A 14,364-nucleotide genomic window follows, 5' to 3' on the forward strand; every position below is an offset into this window, starting at 1 on the left:
GCCTTGCGTCAGCTCCAGGTTAAGCCTCCTGCCTCCAGATGGCCACAGCAGTCACCTGGACCCCCTTGGAAGGCTCTCAGACTCCTTCAGCTTTCCTTGTCATCAGAGTCACTCACCAGGGATGGAGTCAGAAGGCTCAATGGAGACCAGGACAGAGCTCTCCAGGTGCTCGGAGTTAAGGACCACGTGGCATACGTACTCGCCTGAGTCGGCAGGAGACACTTGGTTGAGCCGCAGGAGCGAGCCGTGGGTCTGTGTGTGAATAGGCGGGGTTGGCTGGGGCCTGAGCAGGCCCACTGGTCCCCGTGGTAAGCCGGCCTGGGGGCCACGGTACCTGGTGCCGGGCAGGGAGGCTGCCTCCGCGCTTGTGCCACGTGACCTGGGCCTGCCCCAGTGCCACGCAGTTCAGGTCCAGGGTCTGCCCTTCAGCCACGTGGGAGGAGGAGGACTCGATGCGGATGCGCTGGGTGCTGCCTGGCACTGGGCACAGAGGGGTCGGTCAGAGGTTATGGGAGGTGACCAGTCCTAGCTTGGGAGAATGGACCTGTGGCCTTTCTGAGCTGGAATCACTTTCTGCCCTGGCAGCTGAGCCTTCCTTCCATGCCCACCCCAGTGCAGGCTTCAGGCTCTCTGCCCAGGGTGACTTCCTGGCGAGGAGCCTGAGATGGTCACTGCCAGGCCGCCCTGGAGGACACAGACAGTAATGACCCCACATCCTTATGCAGTGTTTATCACACATTTCCGGTGCTTTTCTGGACCCTGTCTCACCTACACCACACCCTCACCTCAACGGCACTAAAACCACCATTCCACAGATGAGAAAACAGAAGTCCCCAAAGACAAGGAACCAGATCAAGGCTGACGAAGGGCAGCGTCAGGGTTTGATCCCAGGGCAGCCCAGCACCCAGCTCCCAACTTAGGGAGGGACCCCAATACTGCGGCTGCTGACACCTGAGAAACCACACCCTCACATGAGGCACAGGGACCCGGACCAGCCTCATCCTGTCCCAGGCCCCTCACTCCCCAAGTAGGCAGCAGAGGGTTCGGGCCTGCCTGGAACGTCCCTGATTTCTGAGTAAAAAGGACAGCGCGTGCCTCTCCTCACCTGGGCCTTGGCCTGGGTGGGTGCTGTGGAGCACAGAGACCACGATGGATGCCTCCTTGGGCCCCGCCTCGCTCTCCACTCGGCACACGTACTCTCCGGAGTCTGCTGGTGAGACCTGTGGGAGCCGCAGCCGGGAGCCGTGGACCTGGGCCAGCAGGGGGCAGAGGTAATATGAAGACATGGCCAGAGATGAAGATGCCACTTCCTCTGGGTTTTCTGGTTCAGTCATCAAAGTCTTGGGGACAGAGCCTGGCCCTGGCTGCTGGGGCAAGCTGGGTACGGCAACCTTCCATCTGCACAGTGGCCATCCCAGCCAGAGGCTCCACCCCAGCCCAGGACCCTCCTCGGGCTAGTGAGCCTCCTACCTGTGCATGGGGAGGCAGGCTGCCCCCTCGCTTGTACCATGTGATCTGGGTGTGGGCCAACCCTGCCACCACACAGCTGAGGTCCAGTGTCTGCCCTTCGGTCACAGATGGCGATGAAGACTCAATCCTGACTGGTGGTGAGCTGGCACCTGAGGCTGGGGTCAGCAGAGGGAAAGCTGACTTTGGGGGAGCCCTGGCCTGCCCTCCCACTTCCTCTGCCCCCAGGGGCTTCGCACCTGACATGACCAACACTTGGATGCGGGCCTGTGCTGTGCCCATGGGGCTGGTGGCCACGCAGAGGTAGAAGCCAGCATCGGCAGATGTGATGGCTGGGATGACCAGTGTGGCGATGTCTGTGCGCTCAGACCGGGCCTGTCACATGGGCAGAGGCTCAGCCACTCAAGACACAGTGAGAAAGGGTGAGCCAAGGAGGGTGGGCAGAGGGGGCAGGATAGGCATTGCACCAGGGTCGGGCCCACAGGGCACTGAGCATGATGAACCTGGCCAGACAAGGATGGCTAGGGCTACCTGTGGGGTGCAGGAAATAAGGGGGCCAGAGAGGAGGTGGGCAGGGGGTGCAAGGGCAGGCGGGCTGGTGCTGCTGAAATCCTCCTGCCTCAGCCTCCTAAGTGCTAGACCAGTGGGCTTGAAAGGGGCAGACCTCTCACCTGTGGGGGCAAGCTGCCACCCTCCTTTCTCCAGGTGATGGTGGCCGTGGGTACCCCTGTGGCCCTGCAGTACAGCCTGACGATGTGGCCTTCATGTACCTGGATGCGCTCCGGGCTCACCTGGACCCTGGGCCCGTTGCCCCCTGAAGACAGAGCGCCGTGAGAATCTCCTGGCTGCCTTGGTTCCCGGCCTGGGTCTCAGCCCCTTGCCCAGTCCGGCCTGCTCACCATGCACCTGGAGAACAGCCCTGCCCACGTGCTGCCCAACGTTGTTGAGGGCACGGCACAGGTACTGGCCCTGATCTGAGGGCTCGGTGGCAGGCAGGCGCAGGATGCCCCTGTAGATCTGTGCCTTTCGAGGGAGCTGGCCCCCAGGACCACCTGGCACAGAGAAATGGGGTCAGCGTGCCTTGGGACTGGCCTTGCTCCAGCCCTCTGGGGTGCTGGGCCACACCCAGGCCAGCCCCCAATGTCGCTTCATCATGGTCTCACCTATCCACTCGATGTTGGGCGTGGGGTTTCCCCTGGCATTGCACCGAAACTCTGCCATCTGTCCGGGCTGTACGGTGAGCTGTGGTGGATGGATGGAGACCACAGGAGCAGACAAGGTGCCTCCCCCAGCTGGCGAGGGTCAGGAAAGATGCGTCAGGGCGGGCAGTGTTGGCTGGGCCATAGCCATGGCCCCTTGCCACTCTCTACTCTCCTTCTAGCCTTCCAGGGCCATTCTGCCTCGTGGCAGCCAGAGGAGCCTTTTTCTTTCTTCTGATGCTACTGGAATTGACTCCACTGAGCTATATCCCCAGATCTTTCAAAAGTTTGAGACAAGGTATCACTGAGCTCAAACCTGTGATCCTCCTGTCTCACCCTCCCAGAGTGTTGGGATTACAGCTATGCACCACCAGGCCTGGCTGGGTCTCTCTCTTGCTCACTCTTTTTCTGAGATAGGATCTTTCTTGCTATGTAGTTCAGTATGGCCTTATACTGCTATGTTGCCCAACCTGGATGAACTTGAAGAAATCCTCCTGCCTCAGCCTCTCAAGTGCTGGGATTACAAGCATACACCACCATGCCTGGCCTTTCAAAAAGGAAAATTTTGGCGGTGGGGGGTGGTGTGGGGTGAGGAATTGAACTCAGGACCTCACATTTACCAGACAGGTTTGTACCAGTGAGCTCAGCATCCAGTAATGTAACAGAACAGAACAAAACACCACACTACACTTCAAACAGACTTGGTACTTTGCTGTTTAAAATTTGTCCATGGTGTCCTACTGCCTTAATAACCCTTTCACACCTCATGTTGCACACTCTCACTTCTGCTTGTATTTTCAGGCTCCTAACCTATCCTCCCTCCCACAGATCTAGCCAGGTTGGCCTGTGTCTCAAACTTGGACATGCTCCTGCCCCCAGGCCTTTGCACGCAACTGCTCCTTCTGCTAGGAACACTCTGCCAGCTCAACTGGCTCAGCACCTTCTTTTCCTTCAGGTCTCTGCTTTGCTATCACATCAGCCCACCCGCCTCCCACCTCCTTCGTTTCTTTCTCACTCCTTCACTGCTTCCCACCCTGACTTGGAGGAAAATCCAGTTCTCGTTTGTTCATTTGCTCCCGTGCTGTGGTTGCTTCAGCCAGGACAAATGCTCGCAAGGCTGAGATCCTGTTTGTCATTCTGCTCTGAGCTCTGACTTCGGAGCCTGGACTAAGACCTGGTATACCACATGTACTCAGAAATGACCTGCAGCGGGACCAGTGAGCAGCCCTGGCGGGTGTGCGGGCAGTGCTGGGTGGAAGTTGGCAGTGGGTCGAGGTGTACCTTGCACGTGCAGCGTGGCCGTGCCCTGGTCCATGGCGAACATGTTGGAGCCGGTGCACACGTAGGTGCCCGCGTCGCTCGGCTGCACGTTGCGGATGGTCAGGATGCCGTTGAAGTCCATGGCTCGGGAGGGCAGCTTCCCGTTGTGCAGGCGGGTCCATACCAGGGTGTAGGCGGGGGACTTCAGGGGCAAAGGCGGGTGTGATGTGGCAGCTCAGGGCCCCAGGGACCAGGCCCCCATGCCCCAGCCCTGCCCTCCCACCTTGCTCTTGGCTGTGCAGATGAAAGTGACGTCAGCTCCAGGCCGCACGCTCTGGCTCCGCTGCTCCTCCACTGTCACTGTGATGGGCTTGCTTGGTGCCTCTGTGGGCACAGGAAGACCCCTGGTGAGCTGAGAGCTGGCTAGGTCTCTGTCCCCACCTCCTGCCCGGTCCAGCTTAGATGCTAGCCCCCCACCCCCTTCCCTATCCCGGCCGAGCCCAACCCTCCAGGTCTCCCTGCTGGCACTCAGCACAGCATACTGTGACTAGAGGATATCACTTGGGCTCCAGGACATGGCCACAGGCTGCAAATGCGCTCCCGACAGTCACTTCTGGGTGGGTTGATTTCCTTCCTCCGCTCACAGCCTTAACTCACACTTGCTGAGCTAACATGAACTACTAGTTAGGAATGTTTTCATCTTCTCCAAGTCCAAGCTACCCCGCTCCCTCTCTGCTGGTCCCCTCCGCTGCCACCCCTGCACCACCCTGAACCTCCTGAGAGGCAGGCGCCTCCTGGGCACTTCCTTTCTCTCACACCCCGTCAGTCTCTCCTCTCCCTCCCAGTGAGATCATTCTGCTCCACAGATCAGTATGTTGTGGAATTTTCCACTGCTGAAAACGGCTCCTTGACCTCTTTTTCCCAGCCACTGCCCCAGTGTGTGGCTTCCTTTCAGAGCGTAGACGGAGGAGAGAGGCTTCCCTTCCTGCCGCCTCTGTCCCTTTTCTCCCCTCTGATGAGCACTGCAGTCCCAGCCGGATCGCGAGTCATTTCCCTGCCCTGCTCTCACTCCTGTGGCAGCAGTGACCAGTGGTACCTGGCAGCCCTTTCCTCTCCTCCCGTCCCGCCTCCCACCTCCAGGGCTACTCCCTCCGGCTTCTCCTGCCCTTCCCTCTCCAGCTGGACGTCTGCCGCCTAGGCTCTGGCCCGGGCCCTGCTCTGCACACTCCTTCCCTACTTCACAGGCTGAAACGCCATCCTTGTGTCAACCGCTCCCAGCTGAATTTCCCAGCAAAGGCCCCTAGGCTAGCAAGTCCAAAGGCCTGGTGACCAACCTAAGTGTGTCTGTAAATACCGCCAACTTTAATAAATCCAAACCAAACCTGTGATGCCTCTGACCCGTGGGTAGCATGGGTTCCCTCCGCCTGGTTACCCCCGTACCCTCCTGCCTGGTTCCCACTAGCCGCTGCTTCTTTACATAAAGACTTTCTGGGGCTCCAAGAGCCCACTGTGTATTCTTGCATGGTGAGAGAGAGGTGCAGGGGACTTGATGCTCCTAGGCCTGGCAGGGAGTGAGAGGACCCGGCCACAAAGACCCCAGCTCCCTGGACGCCAGCATCAGTGACTTAGAGGTGCATGGCTCCTGGGTTTCCTCATCCACAATAAGCAAAACAAACTGCTGGCTATAATTTGCTTGATAACATACCCTTCATCAGATGCCTTCTCCTTCCTGTGTCATTTCCTCTCCCTGAACTATTTGCACAAAAATTTTGTCTCAGACATAGCTTTAGGGGAGCCCTAATGACAGCTTTAAACTGGAGCCTTCTGGGTCTCAGTGAACAGTATCCCATTTATACAGGTGCCAGAATCCAGGCCCCGGGCAGCATCCTTTCCGATGCCTGCTTGGACCAGTCAAGTCTGGTGATTCTGCCTCCTAAACAGGTTGCAGATCCATCCCCGTCCCCATCTCCATGGTCACTGTCCTCATCAAGGTATCTACTACCCCCGCCCAGCAGATGAATGCACCTCTGCTGGGGGCTGCGATCTTAGGCACAGGGGAGCAGGGACCCACCCGTGACCAGCAGCTCTGCCCGGCTGGCGTTGACGTGGTGGAGATTCCGGCAGGTACAGATGTAGACCCCAGCATCCGAGGGGTGCACACTGGGGAAGTGGAGCTCGGCGCCTGAGGAGGGGGCTTGTCAGTGCACACTTTTCCTCTCCACCCAGTCCGCCAGCCAGGCACTGGCCAGTTCATGCCTCCCCTCTCCCTGGGGGACTCCTGGGGATTCGAGTACCTTGATGACGCTGCTGGGTGCTGCTGGGCACAGGCTGCCCGTCCTCACGGGACCAGTAGAAGTAGTGGGGTGGGCTCCCACTGACCTGGCACCGCAGGGAGTGGGCGCTCCCTTGGGGCACTACACTCCGAGCCGGATGGACCTGGACCACCAGTGGGGCTTGGTCTGCTGCGGTGGGAGGGAGCAGAGCCATTCAGGCAGCAGCCCCGCAGGCAGGAGGCGCTGTCTCAGGTACCTCAGCCCTCCCACCTCAACCCTGCCTTCCTCCAGCTCCTTTGGTTCCCTGCGGAGCCCACCAGCCCACTCCAGGCTCAGACTGCACTTACTCTGTGGCAGGCACCGGCCCCCTTGCACATTGGGGTTACCCACGTAACCGGGGGCACACCTGTTGGGAAGAACAAGGACCAGTTCTGTCAAGTTTCAAGGAACCCAGAGCCTCACAGGGAACTTGGGAGCAAGAAGTTCAGCCAGCAGCCAGTGTGCGGTGAGGAGGCTCAGGGTCCTGGAGAGACTTGGGCTGAGAGAGGCCCTGACACTGGGCCTCGCTGAGCCGACAAAGGAGAGTGGTAGGAAGTATTAGCGGCTTGGGTAAAGGAGGGAGGTAAGGCCTTCATTGTCTAGGGAAGGATTCATTCAACAAACACTTAATAGAGAACTACTAAGCGCCAGGCACCATGCTAGGAGCTGGAGATGTCACAGGGGTCATGCTGAAGATGTTGGTCTTGTGGAACTTTCCAGTTGGGAAACCAATATGGAAACTCTGTGTAAAACAAGAGTGGGGAGTGTACCGGGCTATGAGATCCAGCCCTGAGATCAGGAGGCGCCCCAGAGGACGGGACTCGGCACTATTAGAGCTTCCTGGAGCAGGCTGGCCTCTTCTCAGAAAGCTTATCACAGCTGCTAAGTACACGTCTGCATGATCGTCTCCCCCTGAGTTCCCGTTTGCAAACTTACTGCTCACAGTACTGGCCGGTGTAGCCGGGCTCACAGGCCGTGCAGCGGTACCCGCCGGCCCCCAGGCTCTCACAGGTGCGGGAGAACCTGGGCAGGGAGGCAAAGGTCAGAACGCCAGAAGCCCACTTCCGCCCTGCTCCCTCCACCCCACAGTGAGGGGTGGGCCTTGGGCCTTGGGCAAAGGCACCCACATGTTCTCCGGGTTGGTTAGAGGGCAGGCGCAGGGCTGGCAGTCCTCAGGCGTCCCGGCCGTGGCATCTCCATAGTAGCCAGGGGCACACATCTCGCAGAACTCTCCGGTGGCATTGTGTTGGCATTGCTGCGGGGCACAGGGGCATCAGACTCCGGCCACTGGACCATATTTGCCAAAAGCCTTTCAACTTTGCAATCCCTTGATCTAGACATTCCAAGCCTATATACTGTCTCAAATAATCACTGAGGACACAGATTTCATTACAAAGATACTTCCGTTGTTGGGGATGAAATAAACCTAAACGCCTGTAAATAGGAAGCTGGGCACCTTACCAAAGCACCTGCACCCATACAGCTATCAAAAAGATGTTTTTAAAAAAAAAAATGGCTGGGGATATAGCTCCGTGGCATGGCACCAACCTGGCAAGCACAAGGCCCTGAGTTCAATTCCTGGCACACACACACACAACCAGATGTTGGCTGTATTTCTTATAATTTTTTATACAAAACCTCTAATATTAGAGGAAAAGTGTACACCGACAAAGCATACCAGGGACAAAGCTTTCGCACTTTACTGTAGAAACGTGGGTCACACAGTCTCCTCAGAGACAGGTCCCTTCCTCTCTGCTTAGCTGTGGCTCTGCCAACTTCCCGGCCCTGTTTGTACCTAGGGGGTTCTATACATGCCACTCTGAAAAGTCCAGGTCTAAAAAGCATGGAACAGAGTCTGAGGCCAGCCTGGGCTCCAGAGCAAGGTCACAGCGGTACTGGACTGAGTACACAGGAAGATTGGGGTGACCCTGCTCAAAAAAAAAAAAAAAAAAAAAAAAGGGAAAAAAGGGCGGGGTGGCAAGGAAGGGTGCTCAGGAGGTAGCAGGTGAAAAAAGATGGCACCAAACATGATGCTGTGTTGATCTGTAAAGTGAGAAGTGTGTTTTAGGAAAGTGTCGACAGCCCAGGGTGTCGGCACACATTGTAATCCCAGCGGCTCTGGAGGCTGAGACAGTAAGGTTGCAAGTTTGAAGCCAACTTGGGCAATTTAGCTAGACTTTGTCTCAAAATAAAGTCAAATAAAATAGGAGTGTAGTTCGGGGTACAGCACTTGCCTACAAGGCCCAAGGGCTTGGGTTCAACCCCCACTACATCACAGAAAAGCACGTATTAGCCCAGAAAAGGGGCGGGCAGCTGTTCACTCAATAGGGGCACCGACTCCTTGAGGCGGCAGGACGATCGGATTTTAATTTCCCTTTTTGTTCATTTCTGTAGCTCAACTCTTCTGCAGAGAACAGGTAGCAACTTGGGTAAGAAATGCTGAGACCCAAAGCCCCCTCTACAGGGCGGCCTTCTGCAGCTCTGGCTGACCTGAGCTGCTGACCCCTGTCACTCTGCCCCTCCGGTCGCCTCCCCTGGCCCACAGGCAGCCCCGGATCCCCCCACCCCCAGGTCTGTGCACTCACTGAGCAGGCACCGGTCTCCGGGTGGCACAGGTCGGAGTGGCCGTTGCACTCACACAGCTCGCAGTGGCCGAGGTAGAGTCCACTTCCGGTGCGCGTGTAGCCTGGGGCACAGTCCTGGGGCGACAGAGGAAGCTTGGCCTCCAGCCGGCAAACCCAGACCTCTTCCTCCTGTCCCCTCCAGCCTCTAGACCCCCACTGGCTCTTGGAGGGGACATGAGGGGCCCAGCTTCACCCCTGTCCCCCTGCCTGGTCTTTCCGGCCAACCAGTCGGGAGACAGTAGTCATCTTCCCACCCCAAACTTTGTCCCTGGAAGTTACTGAAAAGTTTCACACTACACCCAGAAAGCGGGCTGGCAGACCAAGATGGGGCGCAAGAGCACCGAGACCCTCGTGGCTGGGTTTACACTCAGAGGCTGTGCGCAGCCCGGGGGATGTTTCCTCACATTTGAGATGAGTCACTGGGTCAGGGAACACTTCTCTGTGCTCTCCCTTCTGTGAAGCCTTGAGGACCCTCCCTCCCTGCATCTCCACGGGGTCTTCTAACTCTTGTCCCCCTGGCTGCAGACCCCGCACACCTCCTTCAAGAGGTGTCAAACTTGGTCACTTCGAGGAACACACAATTCTCTGGATTTGAAAATTCTTGGGGCCACAGAAAATGTACACATAGAGAAAAGTCCAGTGATGCCACTGTGGAAGCCTCCGAGTGGGGGTCTTGAAGTGCCGATGTCTGACCCTCCTGATGCCCACTGGGCACTGCAGCCCTGCCTCCTCCTTTCTGTACCTTAATATTCATTCATCAAACACTAACTGGACACCTGGCTAGGCAGACTCCAGTTTTCCTGTGGCTTCCTGCCCTGACCAAAGCCTGCAGAGGCTCTTGGGTGCCATCCAAGTGGGGCCCTCTGCCTAATCCATGGCCCCCACTCTGCATAGGGCTCCCCACCTCCATCTCTCCCAGCCAGTCCCATCCTGGATCCAGCTCTGACACAGCGCTCCCTTTGCAGGTTGGCCTTCTCTCGGCAGAGGGTGCCCTTGCTGGTTTTTGGGGGTGACCCTGCTGCAGTGTAGGCTAGCTCCCCACATACTTCTCCCAGGTTTCTGTTTATTTTTCCCCGTCTACAGTGCTCCCCACTCCACACAGCTCCCCTCTCTGATACATGTCCTTGCTTAGCTCTGCCTAGAGTCCCCTGTGTGTCCCTGTGGGGCCTCCCTGTCCCTGGAGGTGCACTGAGGGCATGAGCTGGACCCTGCCCTTGGAGAGTGCAGCAGGGTTTGGGCAGTACTGCCCAGTGGTTGGGAACCAAGATTCTGGTGTCCATCAGACCTGAGTTCAAACTAGTTTCTGTCACGTTAGCCTTGGGTAAGTCACTCGTCCCTCTGCGCCTTTTGTCCATAAAGGGGGTAATTCATGGATCTCGGGGCTGCTGGGTAACTCACGATATGAGGGGTAAGGTGTCCTCTAGCCACGGCAGCTATGGTGACAATCACTGGAAAGCATGCTGGTAGTGGGCGGGCCCCACACTCACCTGGCAGGACAAGCCCATGTAGCCAGGAGGGCATCGACACTCCTCCACCTCCAGGGCCCGGGGTCCATCTGAGGGCCCCGGCTGGGCCACCTCCAGGCTCACAGCACTGATGCTGGCTGCCACTGGTACCGAGGAGAACGTGGCTCGGATCAGGAGCTCGTCCAGGTCAGCCAGTGCCATTAGTAGGTGCTCGCGGGTGGCCGGCTGCCCATCCGGCCGGCGCCAGAACTCCTGGGAGGGGGTACAGGGAATGTGGGTGAAGGCTGGGCTCTGTATGCTGCTCCTGCCTTTGAGACCTGACCCAGGTGAGGGGCAGATGGCAGGCAGCAGAGGGTAAGCAGGGACAGCGGCGTCACAACTGGGCACCAAGTCCAGCAGGACAGTGGGGAGGGTCACACAGCGTGTGGCCTTGGAGCGCCCCTACCTCTCGGAAGACTATCTCGTAACTCTTCCTCTCGGGGCCCTGTGGTGCCGCCTGGGAGGCCACCAGCATGATGTTGTTGCCCTGGAAAGACACGGGTGGGATTGGATGGGGGAGCTGAGGGGCTCTTGGAGAGAAAGGGTCCCCCATTAGTCCCAGTCTCTCTGGCCACCAGGCTCCTCCACCTGTGTTCTCCCAGGCTCATGTGCCCTGACTGGCACCTGTGCCCTGCCCCTGTGCCCAGCCGTGGTGAGCTATGGCTGATAAGCAAGGGCTCAGTAGCTCGGGCTGTCGGGCCACCAGAGACGGACCCTAGGAAGGTGCGTGGACCTTTTCCTCGCCTTCCCCTGCCAGAAGGCCAAGTGCTCACCATGATCTGGACGTCAGGGTCAGACAGCGGGCTGCCCTGCAGCCCTGCCGTGTAGGAGAGGGTGTACCGCAGCTTCCCGCCATAGGCTGCCACCTGCAGGGAGACAGCACCTGTCACAAGGCTGCCCAGCCCACTGGGAGAGTGGGTTGGCCTGCCCTGAAGGCCCCTCTGCATCTGGGCCGCACCTTGCCCTAGGGGACCCTGTAGTTCCCTGGGAAACAAGCCACTTCTTAGTCCAGTCTCCCCCACCCCGCATCACACAAGTGCCTCTTCCCTTTTTTACAGGGCTCCCCATTCCCCACCTCCGGATGCTCTGAGTCAACAAGCTTCAAGTCCTTTTTGATTTACAGGAATTTCTCACAAGTTGACAGAAGTAATGACGGTAAGGAACACAGGCAACTATTCTCAGCCACAGGACTTCCTGTGGGGAGGTGTTTGGTCTTCCCAGAATCCATTTCCCACTTTGTGGAAACGATACCAGGTTCTCCTTAATGAGCAGCTCTTTGCCCACACACAGCCTGCAGGATTTTAGGGGTGCAACCTTCCCCCTCCACAGCAGAACGAGCCAGGCCTGGGCAGTCTATATAGCCCACCACTGCCCTCCCCTGTTAGGGACAGATGAGGGAACCTGGCACTTCTCTCTCTTCTAGGACAGAGAAACTCCCTGCTCCAGATAGACAGAAGCTGCAGAAAGACACCAACTGAGATAAACCCTGAGGGAGGTCCTGGATCCAGCCACACCTGATAGCAAACGTCCTTGGAGCTGCAGTTGCATGAGCCAATGGATTCTTTGTTGCAGACAAACCAACTGGACTTGGGTCTTCTGCGTGTGGGATGGGAATGCTCCTTGTGGGTACTTAAGGGCCTTTCACACTGGCACTGAGGCCCTAGCACTGTTCTATGGGATTTCCCTTTCTCTCCTCCGTCACTAAGGCAGACGTCAGCTCAGGACCACACTGCATCGGCCCCACCCCACTCCTTCATCTGCTAGCTCACTCCTCTGGGAAGCGTTTCTCAAACACCTGCTGGGTCCAGGCCAGGCCCTGGGCAACACTGGCCCAGGTGCTGCTCTCCACAAGCTCGGGACAGGTGCGGCACTGTGATCACGGGGGGAGGTCTCTATAGTCTGAGAGACCTGGCCTCAAATTCCTGCTTCTCTGAGTGGACATCGTGGACAAGTCGCTTAACTTTGCGAGCCCTGCTTTCCTTAAATGGGCAGGAAGTAAAAAGGATACTTTCAAGGGAATCATGAGGATTGTGCAACTCAGAACACTTCTGCGACACACTCGGCACAGCGCTGAGAACGTATTCAAAGTGAGCAACTCCCCACAGCTGCCGGCCCCTCGAGTCCTCCCCCTTGGGTGACATCAGCCTGTGCTCCTAAGTCTCATTATCTCAATGCTGCATATCAGCCACACGCTGAAGAGGCTGCAGAAGTCTGCACCATTTGAGGAACAAGACGGGAGCAGTGTCAACAGTACGAAAGCCACGGCCAGGGCCGAAGTAAGAACACCAGTGTCAACAATGACGGCGGTAACTGGGGCGACAGTGAGCTCGGGTACACTGCTCTTCTACCTGCACTGACACGGCGCACAGTAATACCTCCTCAGTACTCGGCTGCGGGGGGACCTGCAGTCGGGGCTCAAGGGAGTCCCTGCCTGGCTCCGGGCCTCGGTCTACCCACTTGTCACAATCCCGATTCCTCATTACCTTGTCCCCCAGGAAGGCTCGGGGCAGCTGCCAGTAATAGAGGCTTCCAGGAAGCAGAGAGAAGCCGTCATAGGAGAGAGAAAACTACGACAGAAGGGCAGGCGTAAGAGCAGAGGCGGGACAGGGGACAGCAATGCTTCAGGGAGGCTGGGCACTGGGGAAAAGGTGCAGGGCACACCCCGCCCACCGCTTAGGCTCCAGCCTGGGCGGCTAGCCTCCCTTCCAGACCTGGGACCTGGATGCTCTCTCCAGATGTGATCTGGGCTGGCATCTCCCCGTGTCTGGTGTGTCCCTTTCATGGACCCCAAGGCACACTGGGACATGTTTTAAAATCTAGTGGCTCTTTGCACATGCATTTAAAAATACCAAAATAAAGGCAAATTTGAAGGAAAGAACGGGACAGGCAGTGTGGGAAATTGTGCAGCTGGGTCAGAAATGTCTTTGGCTTAGAAAGCATGGTAGGTGGGGGTGCTTAGGTGGGTGTGGGTTCTCGGGCCTTGGCACATACCTGAGAGCCTGCTGGAGAAGACAGAGGAGTGGAGGAGGAGGAGGAGGAGGAGGAGGAGGAGGAGGAGGAGGGGAGGCGGGGAGCAGCTCGAAGAGCAGCTGCAGGCTGGGAGTGGGGAGGGAGACCCTGGCGGTGGGGTTGGGGGTGGGCAGCAAAGCTGGCAAGGAGCTGCCAGATTTCAGCATCCATCCGCCTCTGGGCCTCATCCACCTGGGGGACCAGGAGAGAAAGGACAGAGGAAAAGAGCGGAAAGAGACAGAAAGCACCCCTAGAGCTCGGCTCTCCCTCACTCTATACCAGCCCACAGCCTCCCACTTCTGCACCATCCACACACCGGTGCCAATGCCCACTGCTCTGCCCTGTGCCCTCTGCGTACTTGGTCCTCAGGAGCCCCACGGGTGTCCTGGGACAGGCCAGCTGACTATGGGCCAGGGCTGCTGGGGAGAGGCCTCCAGAGGGTAGGCCCGAGAAGGGCAGACAGCTGTGCCAGCAGCAGCCAGAGGATTAGGGACGGCCCACTGCCTCTGGGAGACTGGAGGCTGTGCCTTGGGACTGCCTCGCCTGCACCAGCCCAAGCTACTTGTGGAACCCTGAGGTGGACTGAGCATTAGGCTGGGCCTGGAGTAGCAGAGAGGAAAATGGTCCTGAAGGGCCAGGGCTTGGTTCCTTGGGTCCCAGACACAGCTTGCTCTGACCAAGCTCCTGGTTACCTGTGATGCCTGCGGTGCACGACCCCTGCCTTCTGGGGGCCCCAGGATCTTCCCAGATCTCACAGCTGCCCGCCACTGCTCCTCTGAGAGTGATGTGCGGTTCTGATGGGGTGGAGGTCACAAGCCAGCTCAGCCCTCCCGAGGACAGAGCCATGGGCAGGGTTCTCTCGCCATGGACAGAGTGGCCAGAAAGGGCCACACTGACTGGACAGAAAGATGCATGCTTCCCTCAGGGCTGCCACACAGGGTTACCCAGGCCTCATGTGCACAGGGGGACAATGCCAGGGAAACTGGGG

The 14,364-nt window shown here is 58.1% G+C and overlaps 1 protein-coding gene across 3 annotated transcripts in view; it reads right to left on the minus strand.

Moving 5' to 3' along the window:
- Hspg2 (heparan sulfate proteoglycan 2) overlaps nucleotides 1-14,364 on the minus strand; it is a 96,815-nt gene that overhangs the window by 23,682 nt on the left and 58,769 nt on the right. For all 3 annotated transcript variants that reach the window (XM_063235712.1, XM_013153872.2, XM_013153871.2), the window contains exons 34-52: nucleotides 11,141-11,233; nucleotides 10,774-10,854; nucleotides 10,350-10,580; nucleotides 8,824-8,937; nucleotides 7,366-7,493; nucleotides 7,175-7,261; nucleotides 6,547-6,605; nucleotides 6,221-6,388; nucleotides 5,998-6,108; nucleotides 4,210-4,310; nucleotides 3,948-4,128; nucleotides 2,631-2,759; nucleotides 2,367-2,519; nucleotides 2,139-2,281; nucleotides 1,707-1,842; nucleotides 1,471-1,625; nucleotides 1,106-1,250; nucleotides 335-480; nucleotides 117-252 (exon numbers count right to left, since the gene is read on the minus strand). In XM_063235712.1, coding sequence (XP_063091782.1) covers nucleotides 117-252; nucleotides 335-480; nucleotides 1,106-1,250; nucleotides 1,471-1,625; nucleotides 1,707-1,842; nucleotides 2,139-2,281; nucleotides 2,367-2,519; nucleotides 2,631-2,759; nucleotides 3,948-4,128; nucleotides 4,210-4,310; nucleotides 5,998-6,108; nucleotides 6,221-6,388; nucleotides 6,547-6,605; nucleotides 7,175-7,261; nucleotides 7,366-7,493; nucleotides 8,824-8,937; nucleotides 10,350-10,580; nucleotides 10,774-10,854; nucleotides 11,141-11,233 — 2,497 coding nt within the window. The remainder of the gene's footprint in view (nucleotides 1-116; nucleotides 253-334; nucleotides 481-1,105; nucleotides 1,251-1,470; nucleotides 1,626-1,706; nucleotides 1,843-2,138; nucleotides 2,282-2,366; nucleotides 2,520-2,630; nucleotides 2,760-3,947; nucleotides 4,129-4,209; nucleotides 4,311-5,997; nucleotides 6,109-6,220; nucleotides 6,389-6,546; nucleotides 6,606-7,174; nucleotides 7,262-7,365; nucleotides 7,494-8,823; nucleotides 8,938-10,349; nucleotides 10,581-10,773; nucleotides 10,855-11,140; nucleotides 11,234-14,364) is intronic.

This window comes from Cavia porcellus, unplaced genomic scaffold (genome assembly GCF_034190915.1).
Source record: "Cavia porcellus strain 051 isolate PalLab524CR breed Dunkin Hartley unplaced genomic scaffold, mCavPor4.1 scaffold_25, whole genome shotgun sequence".
Lineage (NCBI taxonomy): Eukaryota > Metazoa > Chordata > Mammalia > Rodentia > Caviidae > Cavia > Cavia porcellus.